Below are 14,914 nucleotides of genomic sequence, written 5' to 3'. Positions count from 1 at the left end.
TCAGTTAGACCACACTTGAAGCACTGTGCACAGTTCTGGTCTCCGTATCCCTCGGTTAGACCACACTTGGAGCACTGTGCACTTTTCTGGTCTCCGTATCCCTCGGTTAGACCACACTCGGAGCACTGTGCACAGTTCTGGTCTCCGTATCCCTCGGTTAGACCACACCTGGAGCACTGTGCACAGTTCTGGTCTCCATATCCCTCAGTTAGACCACACTTGGAGCACTGTGCACAGTTCTGGTCTGCATATCCCTCGGTTAGACCACACTTGGAGCACTGTGCACAGTTCTGGTCTCCATATCCCTCGGTTAGACCACACCTGGAGCACTGTGCACAGTTCTGGTCTCCGTATCCCTCAGTTAGACCACACTTGGAGCACTGTGCACAGTTCTCATCTCCATATCCCTCGGTTAGACCACACTTGGAGCACTGTGCACAGTTCTGGTCTCCGTATCCCTCGGTTAGACCACACTGGGAGCACTGTGCACAGTTCTGGTCTCCGTATCCTTCGGTTAGACCACACCTGGAGCACTGTGCACAGTTCTGGTCTCCGTATCCCTCGGTTAGACCACACTTGGAATACTGTGCCCAGTTCTGGTCTCCGTATCCCTCGGTTAGACCACACTTGGAGCACTGTGCACTTTTCTGGTCTCCATATCTCTCGGTTAGACCACACTTGGAGCACTGTGCACAGTTCTGGTCTCCGTATCCCTCAGTTAGACCACACTTGGAGCACTGTGCACAGTTCTGGTCTCCATATCCCTCAGTTAGACCACACTTGGAGCACTGTGCACAGTTCTGGTCTCCATATCCCTCAGTTAGACCGCACTTGGAGCACTGTGCACAGTTCTGGTCTCCATATCCCTCAGTTAGACCGCACTTGGAGCACTGTGCACAGTTCTGGTCTCCATATCCCTCGGTTAGACCACACTTGGATCACTGTGCCCAGTTCTGGTCTCCGTATCCCTCGGTTAGACCACACTTGGATCACTGAGCCCAGTTCTGGTCTCCGTATCCCTCGGTTAGACCACACTTGGATCACTGTGCCCAGTTCTGGTCTCCGTATCCCTCGGTTAGACCACACTTGGATCACTGTGCACAGTTCTGGTCTCCGTATCCCTCGGTTAGACCACACTTGGAGTACTGTGCAGAGTGTTTGATAGGGTAGATATGCTGAGGGTGATTCCACTTGAAGGTGAGTCCAGGACTTTTTGTTTAAATTGATCATGGGATGTGGGTGTTGCTGACTAGACCAGCATTTATTGCCCATCCCTAATTACCCTTTAGAAGGTGGTGGTTGTCTTGTTTTGTGTTTCAATGATGCACACAGGCTGTCGGTATCGTTGCTGAGCTAACTCTATCCATAACACATTTTCCTAATGTAAACACATATCTGCACTAACTGAATTCTATCGAGATAGATTCCAACATGTGCCCTCTGACCTTCCACTCCCAGTCAGGTGACCCCCCCTATCTAGTACTGAGTCTGTACAGTAACTAATACTGGAGACCACGGCCACAATCAACTATTATCATCACATTCCCCTCTTTTATAAAGAAAGCAAAATTTTATACAACTGAAAGACACAAAGTCTCTTATCTATTCTTTCTCACTCTGTTTTGATCAGTCTATTTTGCATTTTACTCATCTCTGGATCTTTCTAGTTTTTCTGACAATTCTCCCTCTGGATGTTCTGAATGGTGACAGGGGTGGTTTTGAAGGACAAGGGGCCTTCTCCAGCTCTGTGTCTCTAACACCCCTTGGATAGTTTTCAGGTCTCTCAGGCTTTGTCTGGTTATCTGTTGCTTCACTGCTGCGTTCTGGATTTTGATCTTCAGCTACATTTTCTGGTTCAGAGCAGGGTTGTGTTTTATTTGTTTTCCGTAAGAATTCCCGGTTTCTCCTGTACTGTTGTCCGTTTGGAGTCTGCATTATGTAAGACCTTAGTTCTCCTGTGATTCCTGTATCTCCAGCAGGATTCCAGATCCCTTCATGTTAAATCCTCACTGTCTGTCCCATGTTCAGGTCAGGCAGAGGTCAGGCACCTCGATCACGGTACAGTTTCTGCTTCTGCTGTCTCAGTTTGAGGTCCTGCATGCTCTAGCTCACTGGCTGTGGAAATAACAGTTGGGGCCCAGTCAGAAACTTAGTTCTTAGTCTTCTCTCCATCAGGAGCTGTGCTGGAGATGATCCAATGCTCTCGAATGGATTATCCCTGAAGTCCAGGTTGGGGTCTCTTCCATCCACCTTTACCTTCTTCAACAGGTGATTTCTGGTCTGCATGTTACGCTCCACCATTCTGTTGGGCTGTGGATATTTGAGATTTGACATAGTGTGGCAAAACTCCCAGTCCCAGCCAAATTTGCAAAACTGAGTGGCTGAGAATTGTGGACAGTTATCTGAGGTGAGCACTTCAGGAATGCTGTGGTGAGAAGAAACAGATTTAACACCCGAAGGGAGAAAGGGTTCTGAGGAATGGGGGGAGGATCAGGAGGGAGAGGGTTACGGAGAGAGTTAAGCAGGTACCATTCAGCTCAGGGGAGAAGCTGGTTTTGCTTTAAGATCTACCGAGAGTTAAAACTCTGCATAGCAACCCAGATTTTTGTTCCAAACTGTGGGAAATGCAGGATTTCCATGCAATGCACCCCCTCGATACCCACATACTGGTGATGGTGAAATGCCCAGGGGATATCTGGGGAAGATTACCCCTGCAGTTTAGAAATGGGGACTGGGTGAAACCTGGGGATGTCCCAGATTGGGAGGAGGTGACAGCCCTGCACAGGGACTTTGAGGAGGCAGTTAAGGAAGCCTTGGGGGAGGGGGAGACAAATTGGGGGTGTATAACGTCCGTAGTACAGAAGAAGCGTGTGTCCTTAATGGGCTATGCAGAGCGGAAGTGGGAGACGTCTGTACAGTTTTCAGGACAATCACATCCTGTGCTGGATGATGGGATTTTCCTGAAAATGTGGAAGGATGATTGGGACCCAAAAGATCCACTGATGAGTTTTCTGTAAATTAAAACAATGAATTGATCTAAGTTACAGGAGCTGCTTGTGCTGAAGAGAGAGAAAGAAAGAGAGAAAAGGGGGGTTACCCCTACGGTGTTAATAAGCAGTGACAGGAGCTGGAGAAATGTCAGCTTCCGTCAGTTTGATTGTCCCTATAGGTGGAGCCTTCAAGTTCCCTTTACTCCCCCCACTGCTATTTGAAGTTTTGTTTCGAATATGAGAGTTTTCAGTGGTTAAAGAGGGTTAGATGAAGCAACATTTGTACCACCCCCTTGCAGACTAGTATTACCAGCTTCCAAGCTGACTGGGATTAATATATACGAGTTACATTAACTGATACGAGTTAGTATTCTAAAATTCTGAGGGAAAAACTACCTGAAGGTCAAGGGACTCTAGGAAAACCAAAATGCATAAACACATGGTCTAGGTGGTTCCAATAGATTAAAAAGGGTTTCTTTTGATGAGATGAATTAAATATGAAAGGAAATCTGCATCCCAACAGCAGTGTAATTTGAATTTGGTACGAGGCTGGACATGTAAAGGACAGTGTTATTTAACAGGTTACTTTTGAATCTCAAGGATGCTATCTAAGGTAATGAATGTGTTGATAAACATCTGGGAATAATAACTTGGCTACAAATCAATACACATAAGAAAGAAGTAGTTTTAATCTTGACAGTGTAAAATACATTTCTTACAAAGTTTACAATTTGAAGTGTGGTTCCTGATAATTTCTCCAAAGGGAATTTTCATTTTAAAAGATTTGACAACAATTGGCTCTAATTCAAATGCTGCAAGCTTCTGTATCTGTTAGTCTGTTCCCATAATATGAAGCGAAGCTCAAGACCTTGACAAAGTTTGGCAGAAATCCAATTTTTGGCCACGTTAATGAATCTGGGATAATTCTAAAAGAAACGGGTCAGACACAATTTGGTGGGTGACCTTTGAGACAATAAATTGTTGTTTGGGAAGAAGATAAGGAACATTTCAATGTCTGATTTCTGTTTTTAAAACTGTTGTGAGAATAGTTTATTTATTTTAAAGTCTCTCCAGACAACCTTAACAAGATAAGATGGGATCTGCTGCATGTGTAAAATGGTATGATGCAGGTTGTAGACAGAGTAAGGGAAAGAAGACACAATATACAAACTTTTTTAAGGGCAGTGAATTTGGCAACCTGGCCATCGATCTAGAGACAGAGATCCTCCTTGACATGGAATAGTCAACACGGCCTAAAGAGCAAGGAAACATTATAAATGATCAAGACAAGAGGGAAACTGACATCAAGAGAACCTTAGGATGATCATGGTCAGGGGGAAAAAACTGAGAGGTAAAACTTTGTGGAATATGTAGTTCAGGAATTGAAATGTAAGGAGAAGTAATACTTAACAACAATTTACCACAAGATGGGGATACAGATAACTATCACTGGGAGTGAAGATACTGAGTCTTTGAAAGACAGGATAAGAAGGTGCATTGTAGAGTTGTGTAGACAGTTTAAGGAATTGAGGTCCGACATGGGACAGCAGCAGGAGACAGTAGACTGGAAGGAGTGGAGGGGGCCTATCCAGATGGATTCAGTTCAGAGAACTCATTTCACAGGAAGAGTCATTATAGAAATGTATAAATTTAAGTATAAACAGTAATTCCACATTCCCTACAAGCCACAGAGCTCGGGGATGGTGGAAAGGATGAACTGAACTTAGAAAAAACACATCAATCACAAAAGCAATTCAAGGGACAGGGAACAGCCCAATATTCTAATGCCCCTTAGGGCCAACCCAAGCAGGACAACCAAGTTCACCCCATTTGAAATAATGACCAGGAGAGCAATGCAGTTACCCAAGGGAATCATAGTAGGAGTGGGAGATGTAGGATCACTAAAAGGAAGGATGTGAGACTATGTGAGGGAAATAAGTTAGCGATTGCATGGTCCGGACCCTGAGCTTTAAGCTTAAGGAGATTCTAGAACAGGGACAGAGAATTCATAACACCCAGTGAGATATAGACCAGGACATGACACGGTTAATCCAAAGCCTGGCTACTGTGCTCAAAAGTCATGCAGGGACTATCAACAAACGGATTGAAATCGGGGGAAATATTTCAGACAAAGCGAGCAGAAATGATGTTTGCAGCCCCTATGGATCCTGGGCACTAGAACAAGCCCGAGAGAATTTAAGACAGATTCATGAAGGGGGAGTTCCTTTATGGGTAGCTAATGAGCATTTATTTAATCTCTCACAACACAAGGATCATGACTTGACCGGTTGCCAGCTCAGGGGTTTAGCACGTGTTTATAGAATGAATGTTGAACGTATAGTGAATAGTAATATGTTAATAGGCATTCTATTAGTAATACCTGTTAAACCTATGTCAGCACTCGGCAGGACATTATATAGAGTAGAAAATATTGGGGTTATAAGGTGGGATTACTACATTAGGTATCATGACATTCCACCATATGCATTAGACATAGAAGGGAATATAGTAAACACCACGTTGGTAGAGTGTAGTATAGAGGCCACCACATTAGTATGTGTACACCCAATATATGAGATACAGGAAGCGAAGAGTGGATTTAAAGCAGCAGCAAGCTGTACAATGGAAAGTATATGGGCTGCAAAAGAGCCGACCAATGTTGCATATACAGGGAATGGGAGATATTGTATCACCATGGGGCAGGAAGGAATCCAATATGGGGGTAACCAGATATGCCCCATCTACAATCATTCAGTGTGTCTACACCCACAGGCACCAGCAAGGGTAGGGGAAGTGGAACTGGTCGAAATATACAAGAGAGGAACAACTACTATTCAGGCAATGGAAAGCCTTAAGGATAGCCTGACACAGTATTTGAACCAGTTATTCTCTGAGTTTCCCTATTACCTGAGCACCTAACCACGAATTGGAGACAGGCTCAGCAGATATACGGAACTTACTAGAAACTGCAGCAACAGGTTAGAGCCTAAAAAGAGGATATGGAGCAAATAGGTTCCTCCACAAATAGGTGGTGGTGGAATTGGGCCTCAAACGTACAGATAAACGCCTGGATTTGGATTATCTCCCATGTCCCAGTCATATCTCAGCTGATATTGATTATCTATCTAACATACTTGATTCATCGCACCCGGGGGTCACAAAAAATGTGGCGCTGGGGGAGCTTTAACAGTCGGAGGAGGAACTTAGTCAGCCTGAAGCCTGAATTGAACGGCCAGATGATACAGGGGGTCTGACAGTACCTTTTACAACCCAAAGCTGGATGACTGACCAGCATCAATGGGCAGTGATGGGTAAAGGGACGGACAGTACCACTGTAGTTGGCTATCTTGGGCTAGGCCAAGGGCCAAAAGGGGGGACTGTTAGGGGGAAGAAAGGAAATGAGAATTTATGGTGAGGGAGAATTTATTGAAAAGGAGAGAATTACTTCAAATCTCCAGGCTGCCAGGGTTACCAAGCACATTGGCAGTTAAAGGTTACCAGATGAACCTTGCACAGCTTTAGGGCCTGCAAACCACAGAAAAGCCTTGGAGCCAGACTGCAGTCAGAGCATTGGCAATTACAGCTAAGAGTAAGTGTGCTCTTCAACAGATAGGGGAAGAACAGAGGGTCCTAGTTTAGGTAGGAGGGAAGGTCTCTGCCTGGGTGAAACATAGGGACATATGATGCATGTACCTGTTACCAGAGATGTCTAATGTAAACTTATATGTTGACGAGATCAGAATCTGGAATCTGTTCTTATACGTGGCCAATAATGTAGAAATATGTTGAACACTTGTAATTTAGCAGAGTGCTATCTCAAGCTGCATTGAGATGGTTCTCTCCTTGCAATTGCTCGAATAAATGATTGTGACCTGTACCTGAGACTCCTGTGGTCCGTTTGTCAAAGTGACCACAACAATCAGACTCTAGATCCATGTCTCTGCCACAGACAAACTGGTGGAAGGCTTCTCGGCCAAACATAATTGCTAGCATTTCTTTCTCTATTTGGTACTTGCTGCTGCTTCATTGCCCGTGAAGCATTTGTCACTGGTGCCTCATTTTGCAAGAGGACAGCTCCCAGGCCAGACTTTGAAGTGTCCACTGAGACCTTGACCAGCTGAGTGAGGCTGTAAAACTGTAACACTGGCGCCTGGGTCAGTGTTCACTTCAGACTGCTCTAAGCTATCCTGGTGACATTGTTCCCAGTGCCATTCCACAGCAGTTTATACAAGTTCTCTGAGAGGTGCTGACAGGCCTGACATTTTCAGAATGAATTTCCCAAGATTGGTCACCATTCCCAAAAACCTCTCCAAGTCTTTCTTACATTCTGGTGGGGGGCATGTCCACAATTGTTTCCATTTTACTCGGGTCCAGCTTCAGTCCCTCACTTGTTAGCACTTGTCCCAAGTACTTGAATTCATGGAGACCTATTTTGCTCTGTTCCTTCTTCAACTTGAGGTTCCTTTCTCTCACTCTGGCCAGCACCTGCCTCAGTCTGGGGTGGTGTTCTTATTGTGAGACTCCCCAGACCAGCACATTGTCGATATAGGTTTCCACACCCTCGAACCCTTCAAACAGCTGCTTCACTGTTCTGTGGAACACCTCCGGAGCTGAATTAATACCAAAAGGTAAGCATAATAATTTGTGTCGCCTGTACAGTGTGTTGAAGTTACAGAGATAGAAGCTGTGTTCATCCAGTGTGACCTGCCAGAATCCTGAATTCACATCCAAGACTGAATAGTATTTAACATCAGCGAGCTTACACATCATCTATTCCACTGTGGGCAGCTGGTAATGCTCTCTTTGTACTGCCTGCTTTAGGTCTCTGGGATTCAGACAGACTCACAGGTTCCCATCTGATTTTCCTACAATTACAATGGGATTAACCCACTTTGTCCGTTCTTCAATTTTCTTGCAGATGTGAAGATTCTCCATTCTGTCCAACTCTGCTTTCAGTCCCTCTCTCAGCGTTACTGCTATTTTCCCGGGGTGGGGGGTGTGTATTTTGGGTGTCACAGTTTCGTCAATCTTGATGGTGTGTTCTCCTTTTAGGCAGCCGATCCCCTGGAACACACCTTTCCACTCGCTCAGGATGTGATCAGTGGTGACAGTCATTATTCCCCTGATTAGCTTCAGATTTTCACAAGCTTTGTCTCCGAGAATGGGCTTGACATCAGTTTTCACCACTATGGATGGGAGTGCTTGAGCCTGTTGTATTTGTTTCATTTTCTGTCTGTACTTGACTTCTGGTGTAGTGTTTTCACCTGTATAAGGAGACAGTGTCACTGCTGTTTTAGTGAGCTGTTTCTCTTTGCTTATCTTACGATACAGGTTTATGGGATTGACATTTGCTTGTGCACTTGGGTCACGCTGTGAATTCACCATCATGTTGGCAATTTTTAAATCAAACTTCCATCGTCTCCTTTGGAATTTGTTCTAACTGCAACAACGAAAAGTTCACTTCAGTGTCTGTGTCAATCCTGTGCAGTTTCTTCAGTTTACACATCTTAGAGAAGTGATTTGGTTTATCACAGTCTTACACTGCTTCCCATAGGCTGGGAAACTGTGTGATAAATGCTTTGTTCCGCATCAGCTGCATTTAAATGTTTTAATAGCACTTTTGATCATTTTACGTTCAGACTGTCAATTTGTTCTTTCCCAAGGCTGTTTCTGTTTAGCTGCATCTAACTGTTAACCGTGTGTGGCTTATCATCCTCTGTCATCTGTTTAATCTGACATTTGATTGTCTCTCCCACACTTTAGGTACTCATTGCTTTCTCCAGCTTGAGATCAACTTCTCTCAAAAGCCGTTCTCTCAGAAAGTCATTTACGATTCCACTAATTATTCTATCCCGGATAAGTGATTCTTCAAGCAATCCAAATTCACACATTGAGCTAATTATCTCAGCTCCGTTACACACGGACTAATGTTGTTACCAACTTGTGTCTACTTTCCGGTGAGAGTTCCCTCCAAACTGAGCTGAATCGGTGGTTTCAGAATCTCCATTGTTGAGTTTAGTTTAGTTCCGACAGCATGTCTTGTTTGTGTTTCAATGATACACACAGGCTGTCGACATCATAGCTGAGCTAACTTTATTAATAACACATTTTCCCAGCAGGACTAACTGAATTCTATCTAGACTGATTCCACCTTCAACCCCCAGGTCAGGTGACCCCCATCTAGGAGAGAGGCCTAGCAAGCCACTCAATTGTAATAAACCTCTACACCCGGCATCGACCCAGACACCGGAAACGACAACGGCAAACTCAGCCCTGTCAACACTGCAAAGTCCTCCTTACTCACATCTGGGGGCTAGTGCTGAAATTGGGAGAGCTGTCTCACAGACTAGTCAAGCAACAGCCTGACATAGTCATCCTCACGGAATCATACCTTACAGATAATGTCCCAGACACCAGCATCACCATCCCTGGGTATGTCCTGTCCCACCAGCAGGACAGGCCCAGCAGAGGTGGTGACACAGTGGGAAACAGTCAGGAGGGAGTTGTCCTGGGAGTCCTCAACATCGACTCCACACCCCATGAAGTCTCATGGCATCAGGTCAAACATGGGGCAAGGAAACCTCCTGCTGATGACCACGTCCCACCCTCCCTCAGCTGATGAATCAGTGCTCCTCCATGTTGAACATCACTTGGAGGAAGCACTGAGGGTGGCGAGGGTGCAGAATGTGCTCTGGGTGGGGACTTCAATGTCCATCACTAAGAGAGGCTCAGTAGCTCCACTACTGACCGAGCTGGCCGAGTCCTAAAGGACATAGCTGCTCGACTGGGTGTGTGGGAGGTGGTGAGGGAACCAACAAGAGGGAAAAACATACCTGACCCCATCCTCACCAAGCTGCCTGTCACAGATACATCTGTCCATGACAGTATCGGTAGGAGTGACCACCACACAATTTTGGTGGACAATTAAACAAATGACTGGAGGAGGCTCCACAAATATCCCATCCTCAATGACATCGGAAATATAGGTGAGATGGTCAAATGGGTAAATAAGTGGCAGATGGAATTTAACCCTGTAAAGTGTGAGGTGATACACTGTGGAAGGAGTAATTTGACAAGGAAGTATTCAATGAACTGCATGACACTAGGAAGTTCTGAGGAACAAAGGGACCTTGGTGAGTGTGTCCATAGATCTCTGAAGGCGGAGGGGCATGTTAGTGGGATGGTGAAAAAGGCATATGGGACACTTGCCTTTATCAATCGAGGCATAGATTACAAAAGTAGGGAGGTGATGTTGGAGTTGTATAGAACCTTGGGGAGGCCACAGCTGGAGTACTGTGTGCAGTTCTGGTCACCACATTATAGGAAGGATGTGATTGCACTGGAGGGGGTGCAGAGGAGATTCACCAGGATGTTGCCTGGGATGAAACGTTTAAGTTATGAAGAGAGGTTGGATAGACTTGGGTTGTTTCCGTTGCAGCAGAGAAGACTGAGGGGTGACCTGATCGAGGTGTACAAGATTATGAGGGACAAGGACAGGGTGGATAGGGAGCAGCTGTTCCCCTTAGTTGAAGGGTCAGTCATGAGGGGACATAAGTTCAAGGTGACGGACAGGAGGTTTAGGGGGGATGTGAGGGTAAACCTTTTTACCCAAAGGGTGATGAGGGTCTGGAATGCACTGCCTGGGAGGGTGGTGGAGGTGGGTTAGTCTCACATCATTTTATCAATGACCTTCCTTCCATCATAAGGTCAGAAGTCGGGATGTTCGCTGATGATTGCACAATGTTCAGCACCATTCACAACTCCTCAGATACTGAAGCAGTTGATGTCCAAATGCAGCAAGACCTGCACAATATCCAGTTTAGAATGTAAGGTGTAAAAGGATCTTTGCATTTTTAAATAGTCTAGACTGACTTGAATTCAAAAGAGGGATTCAACCAGCAGAAGTTAAGAAACAGGGTGTTTACACTTTCCCAAAGATTGCTGGGAAAATTGGTTCTATAAATTTTTATAAGTAGAGAGGTAAAGTCCGAAGACAAAGTGAAACAATGGGAATTTGTATTCAAAGGGGAAAATATGTACAAAGGAGAGAAGTGAAGGATTCTCAAAATTCCCACATTTTTCATATCATCAACAAGGATATGACTTTTGGAATGTTATGGCAGAGGATCCAACTGCTGGGTTAAGTGTCGAAACCGGCAGACAGGAGTCTAGGACGAGAGGAGACAGAATTCACATGCTTCCCTTTAAAACAATCAACCAGAGAAAGACTTCATTTTACACAAAACTAAAGCCCATCAAAAACCTTTCATAAATAATCACTACTAAATACAAAGGCAGGAAGGCCACAATCAATGCAATTATGCGAACCCATCAATACTCCACACATACAATGGCTTTCAGTTCGAGACTAGTTCCGGGGGCAGGGAGACAATGATAAACATCATGCGAGCCCATTAAAAACAACGAGACAACATTCACCTGAAGAGGCCCACCAGAATCAGACAAAGAACTAACCTTGATTTGGTTTCAGATAAGAAATTCGATAAAAAACAGTATAACTGGGCCACCAGTTGGGAAGGGAGAGCTGACACCGGTGTGAGCAGTTTTTGGAATGGTTGAAGCAGAGTTTAAGCAGGGAGAGGGAGCTGAGCCAAGCAGAGGAAGGAGATCTGGAGGTTTGCAGACCCACAGACAACATTCCGGGGAGGGGCACAGGGTGTCAGGCTCAACCGAAGACAACAAGGCCACAACTGCAGCCCTCCACGAAGATCGAACACCCACAGGCTCATCCTCCACCCAACTGAAGACCCTTTACAGATTCCACAGACCAGGACCACGAGGGGACGACAGGCACCAGAGGACACAAAGAGCGTCTCCCAAAACTGCAACCGCTTACCTGGCTGGATCTCACACTGTCAAGGAACCCGGGTGGGTGAGCATGACCCCTGACCTCTCCTAGTGCAATTTAGTTAGGTTTTGGGGGTGGGACAAGGGTAAGGGGATTAGTAGCGTGATTTTCCCTCATTATGCCGTGTGTTTCCCATTCTTAACTAAGTGTACTTTGTAATTCTGTATAATCTCAGTGTAATCCGAATGTTATAAGTTCATTTGTGACTTCAGTAAACACAGTTTATTTTCTTGCACCAACACCAGTTGTCTGCTGCACTTTGTCACAAACCCAAATAAGTCTAAGGTCTAGAACCCAGCGAGTGGGAGAGATCCGAACCGCTTAGAGGTCAGAGGTGAAGCTGACACACACCACCACCCCCTACAGAAGGCTGAGTGTAAAGGAAGGTGGTCTAAGATCTAACTAGTGTGAAAATCCTTCAGCCTCTCAGCCTCTCTGTGCTGTCTATAAGGATCTGAAGCTGGGGGAGATGCTGGGCCAGGAGGTTACAGACTGTGGTGGTATAGAATCCTGCTGCTGAAAGGCTGTTCCCCTCTGGATGGAGAGCCGAGAACACAGGGTCCGAGTCTCAGGATAGGGAGGGGTCGGACATTTTGGACTGAGATGAGGGGAAATTTCTTCACTCAGAGGGCTGTGAATCTTTGGAGTTGTCTAACCCAGAGAGCAGTGGATGCTCAGTCTTTGAGTAGATTCAAGGCTGAGATGGACAGATTTACAGACACTGAGAGAATCTAGAGAGAGTGGGATCCAGGGGGAATGTGGATCCAAGGGCAGAGAGCAGCTGTGATGTTTTTGACTGATGGAACAGGTTTGTGGGGGTGAAGGAACTCGTCACTAATATTTCTGACATTCCAACATTCGGGAATTTTCCCCAGCCTGAGACAGCCACACCCCCTCTACCTGAACAGGAAATCCAGGACAGGAGCAATTTAAGAAATCGGGAAATATCTATCCCCAAACAGGAATGTGATAAGTTTCAGCAAGAGGTGAAAGGCAGGTGTGTCAGATAGAATCTCACTCACCGTACACGTCCAGTTGTACCGTCTGTGAAGATTCCTTTCCTGAATCTAGAACAACAGAAACCTCATAGACCCCAGTGTCCTCTCTCTGTAACTCACTGATCTGCAGACTCAAATCCTCTGGATGAACTTTAAATCGTTTCTTGTACTCCTCAGTATGAAAATATTTAATGATCCCGTTTGTCCATCTCACTATTCTGTGTTTAGATGAAATTCGCTTCCATTCAACCTCGTAAAGCTTCGATCCGTGTGAGATCCCCATGGACAGGGAGACTGACTGACCCAGGGACCCATTCACTGGGAGTCGGGCAGCCTGAATCTGAACTGAGGGAACAAGAGGAGACAGTCAGTGTGTGTGCAACAAGACAGCTCAGTGACTGAAGGAAGTATGTCAACTGATAGAACCATACAGTACAGGAGGCCATTCAGCCCATCGTGTCTGTGCTGGCTCTTTAACAGAGTGATCTAATTAATCCCACTCCCCCTCGCTCTGTCCCCATCTCCCTGCAAATTTCTCTCTTTCAACTATTTCTCCAATTCCCCTTTGGAAAGTCCCGATTGAATCTGCTCCCACCGTCCTTTCAGGCAGCTCATTCCAGATCCCAACAACTTGCTCTGTGAAAACATTTCTCCTCATCCTCATCCCCCTCTGGTCCTTTTCCCGATTCTCTTCAACCTGTGTCCCTCTGGGCACTGACCCTGCTGCCACTGGGAACAGTTTCTCCCTATTTACTCTCTCCAAAACCTTCCCCATTCTGAACGTCTCCATTAAACCTCCCCCTGAACCTTCTCTGCCGGAAGGAGAACGATCCCGGGTTCCCCAGTCTCTCCACATGGAGTGAAGACCCCTCAGCTGTGGGAACGTTCTGGAAAATCTCCCCCACACATGGAGCCAAATGAGGAAGCAAACCAGAACAGGGAGAGAGAGTGAGGCACAGAGAGAGAGAGAGAGAGTGAGAGAGAGAGGGAGAGAGAGAGACAGAGAGAGAGAGAGAGAGAGAGAGAGAGACGGACAGAGAGAGACAGAGAGAGAGAGAGAGAGAGATGGACAGAGAGAGACAGAGAGAGAGAGAGACGGACAGAGAGAGAGAGAGAGAGACGGACAGAGAGAGAGAGAGAGAGAGGGAGAGAGAGAGAGACAGAGAGAGAGGGAGAGAGGGAGAGAGAGAGAGACAGAGAGAGAGAGAGAAAGAGATGGAGAGAGAAAGTGGGAGATAGTCACACACAGAGAGAGAGAGGGAGAGAGAGAGAGAGGGAGAGAGAGAGAAAGAGAGAGAGACTGAGAGAGAGAGAGGGAGCGAGAGAGAGAAAGACTGAGAGAGAGAGAGAAAACCACAAACTCTTGTGCTGAATAAAACTCACCGAGTGATATGGAGAGTGCCAGGGAACAGCAGACTAACCATTTACTGATCTCCATCTTCCCTCAGTAACAGGAAGCAGTGGGGGGGGCTGAGAGACTGGGCCCAATCTTGGGGGTTGGGCTGTGGTTTTGGTGGTGATGGTGGAACTGGAGAGACAGGTCCGGTCACAACAGCCCCAGTGAACACCTTCTCTCAGCTCCCTCCTGATCACAGGGGCTGTTAACAGCCAGGAAGAGGATTGGGCTGGGATAGGATTGGGTGGTGGGCTAGGGGAGGCTTCACTGGGATATTGCGGGCTCTCAGCCGCAGGCCAGTGTGGGTGAGTAGTGTGGCCATTGGAGTGGGAGCGGCAGAGGATGGACCTTGTGGAAGACAGGGAACCAGACCTTGACTAAGCATTTTCGGAATGAGATAGACCAAAGCGCTGACTCCAGGGCCACAGTTATTCAGTATCAGCGCAAGTGAAGAGGGAGCACTCCATTCCCCTGCTTTGTCGGGGGTGCTGGGGGAGATTGAGTTCCTTCCCTGTAAAGTGCCCAGTGTGGATCATTCCGGTACCTTCTCCCTCTCAATCCTCCCAAACACTGGGACTCCAGCCAGAGCCTAGGCTGACCCTCACCCTGACCTGTGGGGGGGCGGGGGTGTGAGCAGACAGGAGACAGGGGGGTGTGTGTG

The 14,914-nt window shown here is 46.3% G+C and overlaps 1 protein-coding gene across 1 annotated transcript in view; it reads right to left on the bottom strand.

Annotated features, from left to right (window-relative positions):
- LOC121273489 (signaling lymphocytic activation molecule-like) overlaps positions 1-14,289 on the bottom strand; it is a 29,119-nt gene extending 14,830 nt beyond the window's left edge. Inside the window, exons 1-2 of the mRNA XM_041180661.1 lie at positions 14,241-14,289; positions 12,882-13,202 (exon numbers count right to left, since the gene is read on the bottom strand). Coding sequence (XP_041036595.1) covers positions 12,882-13,140 — 259 coding nt within the window. The 5' untranslated portion in view covers positions 13,141-13,202; positions 14,241-14,289. The remainder of the gene's footprint in view (positions 1-12,881; positions 13,203-14,240) is intronic.
- Between the last annotated feature and the right edge of the window lie 625 nt (positions 14,290-14,914).

This window comes from Carcharodon carcharias, assembly GCF_017639515.1.
Source record: "Carcharodon carcharias isolate sCarCar2 chromosome 24 unlocalized genomic scaffold, sCarCar2.pri SUPER_24_unloc_1, whole genome shotgun sequence".
Taxonomy (NCBI): domain Eukaryota; kingdom Metazoa; phylum Chordata; class Chondrichthyes; order Lamniformes; family Lamnidae; genus Carcharodon; species Carcharodon carcharias.
This window is presented reverse-complemented; position numbering and strand designations above follow the sequence as displayed.